This window comes from Canis lupus, chromosome 2, assembly GCF_003254725.2.
Source record: "Canis lupus dingo isolate Sandy chromosome 2, ASM325472v2, whole genome shotgun sequence".
Taxonomy (NCBI): domain Eukaryota; kingdom Metazoa; phylum Chordata; class Mammalia; order Carnivora; family Canidae; genus Canis; species Canis lupus.
Window position 1 is genome coordinate 72,231,790 of NC_064244.1, and position 14,384 is coordinate 72,246,173.

At 46.9% G+C, this 14,384-nt stretch overlaps 1 protein-coding gene and 1 long non-coding RNA gene across 4 annotated transcripts in view; one reads left to right on the plus strand and one right to left on the minus strand.

Annotated features, from left to right (window-relative positions):
- The window catches only part of CRYBG2 (crystallin beta-gamma domain containing 2), a 43,585-nt gene that overhangs the window by 25,959 nt on the left and 3,242 nt on the right, over window positions 1-14,384 (plus strand). The window contains exons 20-21 of one of the 3 annotated variants that reach the window (XM_035712899.2): window positions 437-596; window positions 699-763. In XM_035712899.2, coding sequence (XP_035568792.2) covers window positions 437-596; window positions 699-763 — 225 coding nt within the window. Of the gene's footprint in view, window positions 1-436; window positions 597-698; window positions 880-14,384 lie in introns of those variants that run through there. The other 2 variants (XM_049098641.1, XM_025447752.3) reach the window with 2 other exon arrangements.
- On the minus strand, window positions 2,261-4,199 carry LOC125753214 (uncharacterized). The gene is made up of 2 exons (XR_007404440.1): window positions 3,784-4,199; window positions 2,261-2,645 (listed from the first exon to the last, which is right to left on the minus strand). It is a non-coding gene; the product is annotated as an uncharacterized LOC125753214 (long non-coding RNA).

The following is a 14,384-nucleotide window of genomic DNA, read 5'->3' on the forward strand; positions in this document are numbered from 1 at the left end:
CCCTTGACACGAATGCCTCATGTGATCCTCAGAGGACGCTGTGGGGGCAGGTGTTATTTTACTCTCTGTTTCATAGGTGGGGAAACTAGAGCACAGAGAAGTTAAGTAACAGGCTGGAAGTCACACAGGCAATTAGTGTGTGAAAGCTTGTCTGATTCCAAGTCTTGTGCTTTGGGAGTTAACCGTGAAAGGCTTCCTGGAGGAGCTCCTTTTCCAGACCTTTTATGATATTTCACATTGAATGCTTGCAGCTGCCAGTACTCAGGGATTCCCATTCCCAGGGAACCTGGTGCTCAGAAGGATTAAGAGATTTGCCCAGGGTCACAGTCCATGAGAGCCAGGATTCGAAGAGCTGGGTGTGTGTTAAGGGTATCAGTCAGGTGCAGAGGAGTCCCTGAGGGAAGTAACTGTGCCTGATGACCTCCTGGGGCCTCAGGCAGCCCCTACCATGAGCCTGCAGGTGATTGGGCCCCCCAGCCCAGGCTCCAAGGCTGTGCTGTGGGCCGAGAGCCGCCTGCCCCGTCAGACGTGGAGCATCAGTGAATCGGGCCATATCTGCAGCCAGATGTTCGAAGGCCGGATCCTAGATGTGAAGGGTAAGGGGGCCTGTGTGTGGGAAGAGGCACCTGAGGGGTCTGTTGGCACTGGAGTCCTTGGCAATCTCTGACTGTCTCCCCATCTCTCCCCTCTTCCCCCAGGTGGCCGGGGCTATGACCGGGATCACGTGGTGCTGTGGGAGCCGACCAAGGACCGGGCGTCCCAGGTCTGGACTGTCCATGTGCTCTGACTGCCCCTGCTCCCCAGTCCTGGAGGCTTTCCCTGGGATGAAATGTTTTTATAGGTTTTTCTTGTTGTAACATAAGATGTTTTCTAATATGCTCCCAGGCATCCTCATCTTTGTGCACCTTGATATTTGGGGCTGGGGTGAGGATCTGTTCCCCTGCCTTCTTTGCCCTATACTCACCCTACTTCTTCCCTCTCAGCTCTGGTTCTGGGGTTCAGATGTAAGGCCTCCCTCGGCCACCAGAGGGGGCCCTGGGCCCAGACTAAGGGTGAGTATGTTCTCTCAATGCTGTCACCCAAGTGACAAGAGCCTGCTCTAAGCCAGGTCTGGCACTGAGCTGTGTGGCACAGACATAAGCCAAGCCCCTTGGTACCTGCCCTCAGACAACTCATGGTCTAGTAGAGGATTCCAATGGGTAGGGTGATGTGTTCAGTGACAGGATAAGCATGGAAGCAGAGGGATACACAGAGGAGGAACCTGAACCACTTAGGGGGCACAGGGCAGGCAGGCAGCTTGGAGGAAGAGATGCTTGGCTGAGATGTGCAGGACCGGAAGGGGTTGATCAGGCTAGATGGTGGCAGAGGAAAAGTGTTCTAGTGAGGCAGGTAACCCGAGGGGTGAAGACCTGGAAGTTCAGTGTGATGGGGTCGTGGTAGACCAGGCAGGAAAAGTGAATGGGAGACACTCCCCAAAGGACCTTGCCCACCAGCATTCCTCTTCATTTCCTCCAACTCTGGTCTCAAGACCTGAAGGTTTGGCATCTCTGTCAAAGAAGCCTAAACAGGGGGTCTGGGTTCTTAAGCCCAGCCTAGAGAAGGCGGGACCTAGAAGGGGAACAGCTCCCTCCATCCCAGTCTAGCAGGCACTTCTCAGCCACCCCCCACAGGGTCCTCTAGGAAGATGCAGAGGAGTTCAAGGCCCTTGGGGGCTTCTCTGGAGCTCCCTTCCCTCCTTGCACCTCCCAATACCACCACTGCAGACCCAGGAGGATAGAAATGGTGGTTAGAGCAGTTGTGTATCCTTCCCACCTTCCCAGCCTGGGGTAGGTGGGGAATGGGGAGATGGCCTCTTCTTCATCCTTCTCAGCACCCCTGTGGACCAGTCTCCAGTGCCTGGTGAGGACAAGAGGGTGCCTGTGGGGCTGAGACCCCAAGAGATTGGTGGGGGATGTTTCTCTGAATCTACCATTCTGAAGACACCCAGGTACTAGGGTGAGGGACTCTCTGAGCCTCACCAAGTAGGGATGGCCAGGGGCAGGATGGGGGGGTCCTCTGGGACCATCATTCCCAACACCCAGGGATGGGTGAAGCAAGTGCAACTAAAGAGGATGGCAGATTCTGGGCCATGTCCCTGCAAGGTGATCCTGAGAGGACAGGCTTCCACCCTGGGCCTTTGGGGGTAGGAGCTCTCTGCTGCCTCTCCTGCTGCTGGGGGCACGAGAAGATCCTTGGAGCCCAGTGACCACACACAGCACCCTACCGAGTACAGGACATGTTTATTGACCCCCAGCTGGGTGGTGCTTGCCCCTCCATATCAGTACCTCCCTGTGTCGGTCATTGCCTCCAAGGCACTACCGTTTAATTCCAACAACCTGGTGATCTCTGGCATCCACCCCTCCTGGACCTGTGGTGGTGGGTGGGGGGAGCTTCTCTCGCTAGCGATGGTGGCAGCTATCTCAGGGGGCACAGGGCTAGGGCTGAGGCATGTCACCTCAGCTGAGGTAGAAGAGCTGGATGAGGGTGTTGGCCAAGAAGAGAAGGACACTGCCACCGCCCAGGCTGCTGAGTGCTGGGGTCGCACTCTTGACTTTCTTGGTGGTCATTCGAGGAGTGGTACTGTTCCCCAGGACTCCAGTTTGTATCTACAAAAGAAGAAGCGGGGCAAGCTCAGGGGCTTTTGAAGCTCATGTTATTTAGAGACCTAGGCCCCCTACCCTGATACAGTAGTTTTTGGTCCACCATGACCACGACTTCTGCCACAAGGTCCTGTGGGGACAAGACCTTCCTCTCTTGATATAGGCAGAGTCAAAAGTGGCCCCTCCACCACGTCCCATGGAAACTTTGTCTCACCTCCGCCAAGCCACCAGCTCCTCCAGTATGTGAGAGACAGGAACCTGTGGCTCAGCCCTTGACCTGACTAGCTGGGCTGGGAGCTTAGCCTCTCTGAGCCTGCTTCCTCATCTTCTGAATGAGCCCATCACAGTCTTGAGACTGTGTGAGACAGGGCACTTGGCAAAGTGCGGGTGGGTGAGGAGGTGGGGAGAGTGTGACCTCTTGCCCAAGGAAATCGCCAGATGGTGATCAAACTGTTCTCAATGCTTGACTAGGCTACAACTAAAGCTGCTCCTGATGGAGATTAAGCTGTTTTTGATGGTGATCAAGCTGTTCTTGATACTTGATCAAGCTGTTCTTGATCTAGAACTTGATGGCTCTGGTCTATGCAGACGAGCACCCTTAGGGTACATGGGATGCTGCCAAAGCTGCCTTCTAGAATTGCAGTTGAATTTGAGACTAGCTGTTTCTGGAGTGGGAGATTTCTGTCTTCTTTGCATTCCCAAACACACAGGCTTTTCTCCTTGGAGTGGTTTCCTGCTATCTCCAGGACCAGGTCTGGCTCCACTTGAACATATCCTGGCCCCTTCCCAATAGGGCCACTTCTCTAGCTTTCCTGGGGATTGATGCCACCCTCCCTCCAAGCTGTCTCCCCAAGTCTCATAATTCCTATTCCACAATACCCTCCTGTGTGCCTGGTATCCTGTAATGCTCCCCAGCCTCAGTTACAGGATTCTGGTCAGAGGCAGACCTCAAGTGGTCCGACCCCAGTCAGAAGGGCTGGAATGCTAAGACCAGCCCCCCTGAGTCGCTGGTTCCCCTACTGGACCGTCTGCTCCCATGGAAGAAGGCTGAGTACCCAGGAGCCTGCATTTACCCACTCCCATGCCAGGCAGGTCTGGGGAGTCCTGGGTGGTGGTGTCAGGGGCTCCGAGGGACTATTCTTACCTGAATCATAACCAGGAGACTGATGGTAAGTAGGAGGAAGAGGAAGCCCTTCATCTTTGGAGAATCTTGGTGGCTGTCTTGATAGCTTTTAGAGATGAGTGCAGAGTTGTCTGCAGGCCTCTTGGCTTGGGTGCTTTTGAACCGAGAGGCATCAGAGGAGGCGGGGTAGAAGCAGGAAGAAGGAGGGCCTATGGATATGGGGTGGGGTGCTGCTTTCTTTCCACAGACCTCATAATTGAGGACACCAGGTCCTAAGTTCTAAGGCCCTCCATAGATGGTAGGTTCTGGATAGGGACTGAGGCAAGGGTCGGGATGGGAGGTGGGTAAACCAAGGGATAGAGCCCTGAGCTTGGAATCATGCAGAGTAGGGAATGAATGTTGGCCTAATCCCCTGTCAACCCTGGACCTGGCCTAGAAACTGTCCCTCTTTGAGTCTTTTTTTTTTTTTTTAAGATTTTTATTTATATATTCATGAGAGAAACACAGAGAGGCAGAGACAAAGGGAGAGGGAGAAGCAGGCTCCCCGCAGGGAACTCAATCCCAGGACCCCAGGATCACATCCTGAACCAAAGATAGACACTCAGTCACTGAACCACCCAGGCATCCCCCCTCTCTGAGTCTTTAACATAAGAGCTGCCAGAGCGTTAAATACAATATAATTAAGAAGATTGGAACAGGGGATAGGAGCTGAAGACAAGGCTGGGATAGGCTTAGGTTTCAAGGTAAGGTTGTAGATGGCTCCACAGGGTCAGAATGAAGGCTTGGGGAACATGAAAACTTAGGATTAATGAATTTCTGTGAAATCAAAGCATGGCTTTAGGAATCCAGGGACCTGACTTCTAGATGAGCCCATTCCCTCCGGGCCTCAGGTTTCACCTTTCAAGTGAGAAGACTGAAGTGGATTATTATTTTAAGGCCTAGAATTTTGTGATTTGGATACAGAAAATAGCAGATGGGTTGTTTGTATGGTTGACCTTAAAAATGAAACAGTTAGGGATCCCTGGGTGGCTCAGCGGTTCAGCACCTGCCTTTGGCCCAGGGCATGATCCTGGAGTCCTGGGATCGAGTCCCACACTGGGCTCCCTGCGTGGAGCCTGCTTCTCCCTCTGCCTGTGTCTCTGCCTCTCTATCTCTCCCTGTGTCTCTCATGAATAAATAAATAAAATCTTAAAAAAAATGAAACAGTTACTTGATCAGCAAAAAAGCTTTATTGGGGAATAGCAGAGAATTGCAATTCAGAACAAACAAGCTGCACTAAAAACCAGAGTCTAGACCAACAGAGGAGAGAAACCTTTTTATTTATTTATTTATTTATTTATTTATTTATTTATTTATTTATTTATGAGAGACAGAGAGAGAGAGGCAGAGACACAGGCAGAGGGAGAAGCAGGCTCCATGCAGGGAACCTGATGCAGGACTCGATCCCGGGATCCAGAATCAGGCCCTGGGCTGAAGGCAGGCACCAAACCACTGAGCAACCTGGTGTCCTGAGAAACCTTATTTAAGGGAGAAGAAGGAGGAAATGGGGAGGAGTTGTTTTGAACAAAAGTCTAAAGGAGAGAAGCCAAGTGTAGGGTGCTGATGACTTTTCATGGGCTGAGCTGCTGGGGTAGCCCACTACTTGCAGGAGTGGCCATGGACAGCTTTTCCTGTTAGGGCCTGTAACTGATCCTTCTTTCTGTAATTGAGGTTGGGTGGTATGGCATAAGGGCCCCCTACCCTGCCTCTGACCTCTCAACTCCATTGTAGTGAGGTTACTTTTCTTTCCACATTTCCTTCTCTCTCTCTCTCTCTCTCTTTATTTTTTATTTTTTATATTATTTATTTATTCATGAGAGACACACAGAGAGAGAGAGAGAGAGAGAGGCAGAGACACAGACAGAGGGAGAGGCAGGCTCCATGCAGGGAGCCCAACGTGGGACTCCATCCCTGGTCTCCAGTCACACCCCGGGCTGAAGGCGGCGCCAAACTGCTGAGCCACCCGGGCTGCCCTCTCTCTCTTTTTAGATTTTTATTTATTCGTGAGAGACACACACAGAGAGGGAGAGACACAGGCAGAGGGAGGAGGAGGAGGAGGCTCCCCACGGGGAGCCCGATGTGGGACTCGATTCCCGGACTCCAGGCTCATGCCCAAAGCTGAAGACACTCGATCACTGAGCCACCCAGGTGTCCCTCCTTCTTTTGATCAAGATCTTTCTCTACAAGCATCCCTGATCAAGAGTCCAGTTTTCCTAATTCAGTGGCTTTTTGTCCTTCACTGCCAGGAAGGGCCTTCCCTGAGTGTCATTTCCACATCTGGGAAATTGTACAGGTTGGAAATTCACGTTCAAGTAAGAAGGAAGGGAAGCAGAGCTCTCAGGCACTTCCCACCTATAGTTCACATTTATCAAGAACATAGTGTTGGAGATATCTCCTTGTTGGATACATCATTTTGGAAAGTTTTGGCAGGCAACAAGTATAGAGTCAAAAGTAATACGACAATTCCCCCCCTTTTTTTTTAAAGATTTTATTAATTCATGAGAGACATAGAGAGGCAGAGACATAGGCAGAGGGAGAAGCAGACTCCTTGCAGGGAGCCCGATGTGGGACTCGATCCTAGGACCCCAGGATCATGTCCTGGGCTGAAGGCAGATGCTGCATCACTGAGCCACCCAGGCGTCCCTAATACGACAATTCCAAATATATAATTGTGGTTCCAAACCAGGACCTTAGCTCTGAAAGTAGCCAACTGAAAATACTGGCACTTATTCCAACATGGGGGAGAAAAGTCCTCCCTGTGGGGGCAAACCCCAAGTCACGCGTGCCTCCTGGAAGTGCCTGCTTAACTCAGCCATTAAAGCCGAACAGTGGCTACTGTAAGAGCCTATTGAAAGAATTGAGTGCATTTTTGAAGATATAGTGCAGGTATGAAAACGAAGCAATAATTGGTGAAGTTTTTGCAAAACTTCAAGTATGCTTTTATTTTTTTAAGATTTTATTTACTTATTCGTGAGAGACACACAGAGAGAGCGAGAGAGGCAGAGACACAGGCAGAGGGAGAAGCAGGCTCCATGCAGGGAGCCCGACGTAGACTTGATCCTGGGCCTCCAGGATCAGGCCCCGGGCAGAAGGCAGGCACTAAATTGCTGAGCCATCCAGGGTTCCCAACTTCAAATATGTTTTTAAAACAATATTATCTCAAAAGAACTTGTTACAAAATGTGTTATCAGTAATAGCCTGTAAAGTTGTAAGAAAATGTGCATTTGGATAAGAATTCAGAGTCAGTTAATAGTCTACGTGAAAAAGAGAGACTTCTGTGAATCCTGAACCTTCTAACAGGCCTGCTCTGGATATCTCAGGAATGCTGTCTGTCTGCTCCAATTCCGGGAAGTCTTTCCTTTCGAGTCACCAGGTGGTGTGCAGGTCCAATCAGGGTTTGGTGCTTTCCTGATAATGTGTCATGTGACTCCAGGATTCTAGTCCTTGGAGTTTGGCAGCACCAGAGAGGGGACTTTCCAGTGAGGTTGAAAAGCCTTTCTGGAGGTCTCTCTTCCAATAAACAAAATCTCCAGGTGCAAGGTGTGGTGTTTAAGGCCTTTGTCTCCCAAGAGTGCAAGATAAAACCATTGCTCTACCAAAGCATGGTTATTTTTGTTTGTTTAGAGAGGGTGGGAGAGGGGGAAGGGTCACAGGGAGAGGGAGATAAAGAATCTTTTTTTTTTCTTTAAAGATTTTATTTGAGAGAGAGAGCACATGCACAAGCAGGGGGAGGGACAGAGGGACAGAGAAGCAGACTCCCTGCTGAGCAGGGAGACCAATGAGGGGCTGGGATCCTGACCTGAGCTGAAGGCAGACACTTAACCAACTGAGCCACCCAAGTGCCCCAAGAGAGAGAATCTTAAACAGGCTCCATGCCTAGCAGGGAGCCTGACCTGGGGCTCAATCTCACAACCCTGAAATCATGACCTGAGCCCAAATCAAGTTGGACACTTAAATGACTGAGCCACCCAGGCACCCTAGCATGGTTATTTTTACATTTTTAATTTATTTTAAATTCAATTAATTAACATATAGTGTATTAGCTTCAGATGTAGAGTTTAGTGATTCATCAGTTGCATACAACATCCAGTGCTCATTACATCACATGCCTTCCTTAATTCCTGTCACCTAGTTACCCCATCCCTTCACCTGCCTCCCCTCCAATAATCCTCAGGTTGTTTCCCATAGTTAAGAGTCTTTTATGGTTTGTCTCTCTCTCTGATTTCATCTTATTTTATTTTTCCCTCCCTTCCCCTATGATCCTCTGTTTTGTTTCTTAAATTCCACATATAAGTGAAATCATATGATAATTGGCTTTCTCTGATTGACTTATTTTGCTTAGCATAATTCCTTCTAGCTCCATTCATGTTGTTGCAAACAGTAAGATTTCTTTTTTTTTTTTTAAGATTTTATTTATTTATTCATGAGAGACACAGAGAGAGAACCAGAGACACAGGCAGAGAGACAAAGCAGGCTCCATGCAGGGAGCCCGATGTGGGACTCAATCCCAGGACTCCAGGATTACGCCCCGGGCCAAAGGCAGATGCTAAACCACTGAGCCATCCAGGGATTCCCTAAGATTTCTTTTTTTTTTTTTATGGCTGAGTAATATTCCATTGTATGTACATACCACATCTTCTTTATCAATTCATCTGTCGATGGACATCTGGGCTCTTTCCATAGCTTGGCTATCATGGACATTGCTGCTATAAGCATTAGGGTGCAGGTGCCCCTTCAGATCACTGTGTTTGTGTCTTTTGGGTAAATATCTAGTAGTGCAATTGCTGGGTCACAGAGTAGCTATATTTTTAACTTTTGGGGGAACTTCCATACTGTTTTCCAGAGTGGCTGTACCAGTTTGCATTCCCACCAGCAGCATAAGAGAGTTCCCTTTTCTCTGTATCCTCAACAACATCTATTGTTTCCTGACTAGCCATTCTGACTGGTATGAGGTGGTACCTCATTGTGGTTTTGATTTGTATTTCCCTGATACCAAGTAACGTTGAACATTTTTTTCATGTACCTGTTGATCATTTCTATGTCGTCTTTGGAGAAATGTCTGTTCATGCCCATTTCTTGACTGGGTTATTTGTTTTTTGGGTGTTGAGTTTGATAAATTCTTTATAGATTTTAGATACTAGCCCTTTGTCTGATTATACATTTGCATATCTTCTCCCATTCTATAGCTTCTCTTTTGGTTTTTTTTTTTTGGTTTTTTTTTTTTAATTTTTATTTATTCATGATAGGCACACAGTGAGAGAGAGAGGCAGAGACACAGGCAGAGGGAGAAGCAGGCTCCATGCACCGGGAGCCTGACGTGGGATTCGATCCCGGATCTCCAGGATCGCGCCCTGGGCCAAAGGCAGGCGCCAAACCGCTGCGCCACCCAGGGATCCCTCTCTTTTGGTTTTGTCGACTGTTTCCTTTGCCATGCAAAAGCTTTTCATCTTGATGAAGTCTCAATAATTCATTTTTACTTTTGTTTCCCTTGCCTTTGGAGATATGTCTAGCAAGAAGTTGCTGTGGCTGAGGTCAAAGAGATTGCTCCCTGTGTTCTCCTCTAGGATTTTGATGGATTCCTGTCTCACATTTAAGTCTTTCATCCATTTTGAGTTTTTTTTGTGTGTGTATGGTGTAAGAAAATGGTCCAGTTTCATTCTTCTATGTGTGGCTATCCAATTTTCCCAACAACATTTGTTGAAGAGACTGTCTTTTCTTCCACTGGATATTTTTTTCCTACTTTGTTGAAGATTAGTCAACCACAGAGTTGAGAGTCCATTTCTGGGTTCTCTACTCTGTTCCATTGATCTACATGTCTGTTTTCATTGCCAGTACCAGCATGGTTATTTTTAATGGAAGCAGTTATGCCTTTACCATATTGAAGTCCATTTCCTTTTATTAACTGTGGGTCAAAGGAGGCAGGGGCCAAGTGCACTGGACCCTCTGGTGAGAGTCTATGTGTTCCCAAGGGGGTGGATCTGAGATTTAGAAGCAAAAATAGCGATGTTTCAGGCCAAGGTATTTGGAAGGTTTCTACAAATTTTGCCAATTGAGTTTTAACAGTGCCATATCTGACTAGCCCTGAGGATTGAGGATGGTATGCACAATGAAAATGTTGCAAAACTGGCCAAACAGCACAGACCTGTCAAAGCACCTGACTAGTAAAGTGGGTTCCCCAATCACTGATGTTCAAGAGGGGTTCTCCAGGTAGGGCTAACAAAATTTTAGCTACAGAAGGGGCACTGGCCTGTCTATGAGAGAAGGCTACAACTCAGTGAGAAAGCACATAAACCATGACTATAACATATTTATATTGATGGAACGGGGCAAGATATATGAAATCCATTTGTCAAAACTCAAAGTTTTAGTCCATTAGGCTATTTTAAGTGTCTGGGAGCAGGGCCAACAGATTTCCCTAGATTGTATTCTGGACAAGTGGAACAGGTGAGATAGGTACTATGGATCCTGCTGATATCAGTTGAAGATTTTGCCCATAAGAAGGGTGATATCTGATCCAATAGGGACTAATGATCAGTGTCCCCAGATTCAGCTATGGTGCCATCAGAAATAGAGCAAGTAAAAACAGTCAAAAGGTCATTTAATTCACCTGCTTCGCCATTTTGATTGCTACTGTCAAATTCTAGAATTATTTCCCCCTTTTGGGAGAAGGAAATTCTGGTATGATACTTCTCTCAAGAAATCTTGGCTGAAGGACACCTGGGTGGCTCAGTGGTTGAGCATCTGCCTTTGGCTCAGGTTGTGATCCCGGGGTCCTGGGATCGAGTCCTGCATCGGGCTCCCTGTGAGGAGTCTGTTTCTCCCTCTGCCTGTGTCTCTGCCTCTCTCTGTGTGTCTCTCATGAATAAATAAATAAAATCTTAATAAAAAAAAAAAAAGAGAAATCTTGGCCTAACAGCCACATGGGTGGCTCAGTCAGTTTAGTGTCTGATTCTTGATTTTGGCTCAGGTCCTAGTCTCAGAGTCATGGGATTAAGCCCTGTGTTGGGCAGTGTGAGTCCGCTTGTCCCTCTATTTCTGCTCCTCCCCCATAGTGCTCTCTCTCTCTCTCAAATAAATAAATAAATTAGTTATTTAAAAATAAATAAAGTCTCCCTGAGAGGATCCAACATCTAAAATAATACCAGAGTTTTCTTTGGAAACAGTCTGAAATGGATTATGACAGTCATGAACAGGTTCATCAGATTTTTGTGTGCAAGCCTGAATTTTGTTCCAATTAGCAGGTTAGGAAAAGCTCTAACAATTGCTCAGTGGAGGTTTTCAGCAAGCGTTCTAGCCATAGGTTAGGGGCTTGTTCATTTTTAATCCTGTTCATGATGTTCCCATCAGACAAATTTTAGCCAAAGTTTGGCCTGGTCCTCACCAACAAACTAACTGATATAAATCCGAAGAACTAGGTTGGTAAGTATTAATAGATACTAATTCTTCAGCAAACCTGTGATTGTCTTCAGTTGGTTTCATAAGAAATTCTTTCACTATGGCTCAAAATTTGGCCTTCAACCAGGGAGCAGAAGAAATTGGGGATTTTTTTTTCATTGGGGGTTATTTGAATCCTCGGGAGACTTAACTTTTAAGGGATTGTGTGTTTGGAAACAAAGGAAATGGAAGAGGGAAAAGAGAGGCCTCATAAGCCCTTTTGTCTTTAATTGTTTGTTTGCCTCAGTCCAGAAATTGTATTTTGCAGAGAGGCAATTTTAGATTCCTGATAGCATTTAGAATCTTTAAAACATCAAAAAAGGCATCCCATGCCATTTTGACAATTTTAAAGCCACGGCTGTTCAATTCTGAGAAAAGTAAGTTTGGGGTGATCTAAAGTTCCCATAATGAGCATTTGTGTTCTAAATTACTTTTGGTTAAGTGATCCATTTTGTTAGAAATGCACATGAAGGGCAGCCCCAGGTGGCTCAGCGGTTTAGTGCTGCCTTTGGCCAGGGGTCTGATCCTGGAGTCCTGGGATCCAGTCCCATGTCGGACTCCCAGCATGGAGCCTGCTTCTTCCTCTGCCTCTCGCTCTCTAATAAATAAAATCTAATAAATAAATCTCTAATAAATAAAATCTTAAAAAAAAGAAATGCACATGAAAAGGAACTGCAATTTTTAAACACAAAACCAGCTGGGGTGCCAGAAAGGAGGGATACACTTTCAAAGCATTTTGATTACTGGGATCCCATTTCTTACAGGCTTTTCTAGAGGGGAAAAATTCCTAAATAGCATAGTTCCAATAGAAATAGCCCAGTTCCCAAAAGCAGTCAAACCCAAAGCCAGACAAGTACTCTTGGAATGGACAAATCCTTAAAACAGATCCTGAATAAAGCCTGGAGAGCACAAGACACAATGAGAGTGGAGCTCAAAGTCCAGCAGAGACTTACCTTCAAACTCCAAGTGTGAGAAAGCTTCGAACTCATTGGTCTCAGTGGGTACTGGCACCTGTTTGCTCACTGGCCTTGGAGTTGTTGAGCAGTAGGTAGGGAATAGGGTCAGCTCTGGATCCCACTTCTGACACCAAGTGATGTTAACCTTGAAAATAACTCTACTGGGCAGCTTGGGTGGCTCAGTGGTTTAGCGCCACCTTCAGCCCAGGGCATGACCCTGGAGACCCAGGATAGAGTCCCACATTGGGCTCCCTGCAAGAAGTCTGCTTCTCCCTCTGCCTGTGTCTCTGCCTCTCTTTCTCTCTGTGTCTCTCCTGAATAAATAAATAACATTAAAAAAATAACACTATCAGTTATTTTGCCAACACAAATGGGTTGTTTTGGGCGTAGTGGAGAATTCACTTTAGAACAAACAACCTACAGCAAATACCATAGGTTAGTCCAACAAACAAAGGAGAGAAATATTATTTTATGGAGAAGGAGAAAATTGGGAGGAGGTGTTTTGAATGAAAGTCCAATGGAGAAAAGCACGGGTTCAAGGTGATGACAGTTTCTCATTGGCTGAGTTGCTGGGGTACAATGTACATCTCTTCCTGTTGGGGCCTGTAATTGATGATTCTTTCCTGTTGACAATTTTTCTGTTAGAGTCTGTAACTGGCAATTCTTCCTTAGCTGGCCTTGAGTGAGATGGCATGAGAGCTCCCGCTTCTGTCTTCCCAACCACATTTTAATAAGGTTTTGCTTTTATTAATTTTCACAGTATCAATCTAGGATGAGTGGGAGGAAGGCTAGTGGAGAGACAAGCAGGTGACTAAACCTTAGTGGAAGGGATTTGCGGTGGGGATGGCTATGAAGTTATAGTGAGGTGTGGAGGATGAGATAAATCACAAAACTGCTTAGATGGTGCTCTATTCTTTATACATTATCTTGCTTTATTCCTTCAGTGGGGCTCTGCAATAGGTTTTCTAATTATCTCTATTTTGCTGATGAGAAAACTGAGGCTTAAATACTAAGTGACCTGTCCAAGGTAGTAAATGGTGGAGCCAGCCTCATTTGAACTTGAACACAGATCTGTCTGAAGCCACAACCATGTATGTAAACTCTGTGGCTGCCCTAGAAATCCCTGATTCCCTGCCCTTCTCCCTCTTAGAGGACCCAATGGTTGGCCCCAAGTCCAGCTCTAGCCTCATCCATTCTTCCTTCCTTAGTCTATTTTGTGCCTCATATGCATTCCAGGTAATACAGGAAACACCTCTCACTTCCCTTCTATGGTTTTAAGCCTTCTGTTGCAAGCTTTAGAAAAACTTGAGTGGACACTTAGGGGCCTCCATCCCTGGCTAAAGAGAAAGAAAGAAAAAGATCTGAGTCAAGACTGGTGAGAGAAAGCCAGGAAGTGGAGAGGGAGGGGGCAGGGCAGGAGTTTTGAGGCCCCTGCTGGGTGGGATTGGGGAGGTGTAGGCTCAGAAGAGAAGCAGGAGGAGCCCTCAACTACCTATCACTAGGGTCCAAGCCTGGGAGGGAGGGGAAAGGAGTTGCAGCACATATTACAATATGGTCTGCCATGCATTTTTCATCCCCACTAAGAGAGGGCTGTGATCCAATAGTACCACAGAGCACTCTAAGGTAAACCTTCCTCCATCCATCCATCCATCCATCTGCCCATCTACCCATCTATCTGATTTCAGGCAATTTATTGACATCTACTGTGTGTATCAAACAAGATGAATGAGTGAGGGTCTCTTCATTGAGTTCATAGTCTAAGAGGGAGAGACATGCTATAATAATCACAAAACTGAATAAAAAATGCTGTAATGGCAGCAGGACTATCAGAATGTGGGGTGTAATTCTGCTTGGGAGGAGTGGGTGTATTCATGGAGGGAGGGACACCTGAGCTAGTTCTTGAAGGATTAAGAAGGATTTTCCCAGGGGGAAAAGGCAAAGGTGGATGTTCTCACTGGAAATCGAGTCCTGAACGCAGGAGAGTGCGTGATAGATTCTGGAACACTGAGAAGGGCAGAGGACAAGATTTATAATCTTAAGGCCCTAAATGGCAGGTTAAACTAGAAATCATGGGGCTTGACCCAAGGTGGCCTTGATGTAGGTGGGAAGAGGGGAAGATGGGAGAGATGGCCAGGGTTTTATTCTGAAAGAAATATATGGACTTAGAGGGCTTCTCTCTCCTTTATTATTTAC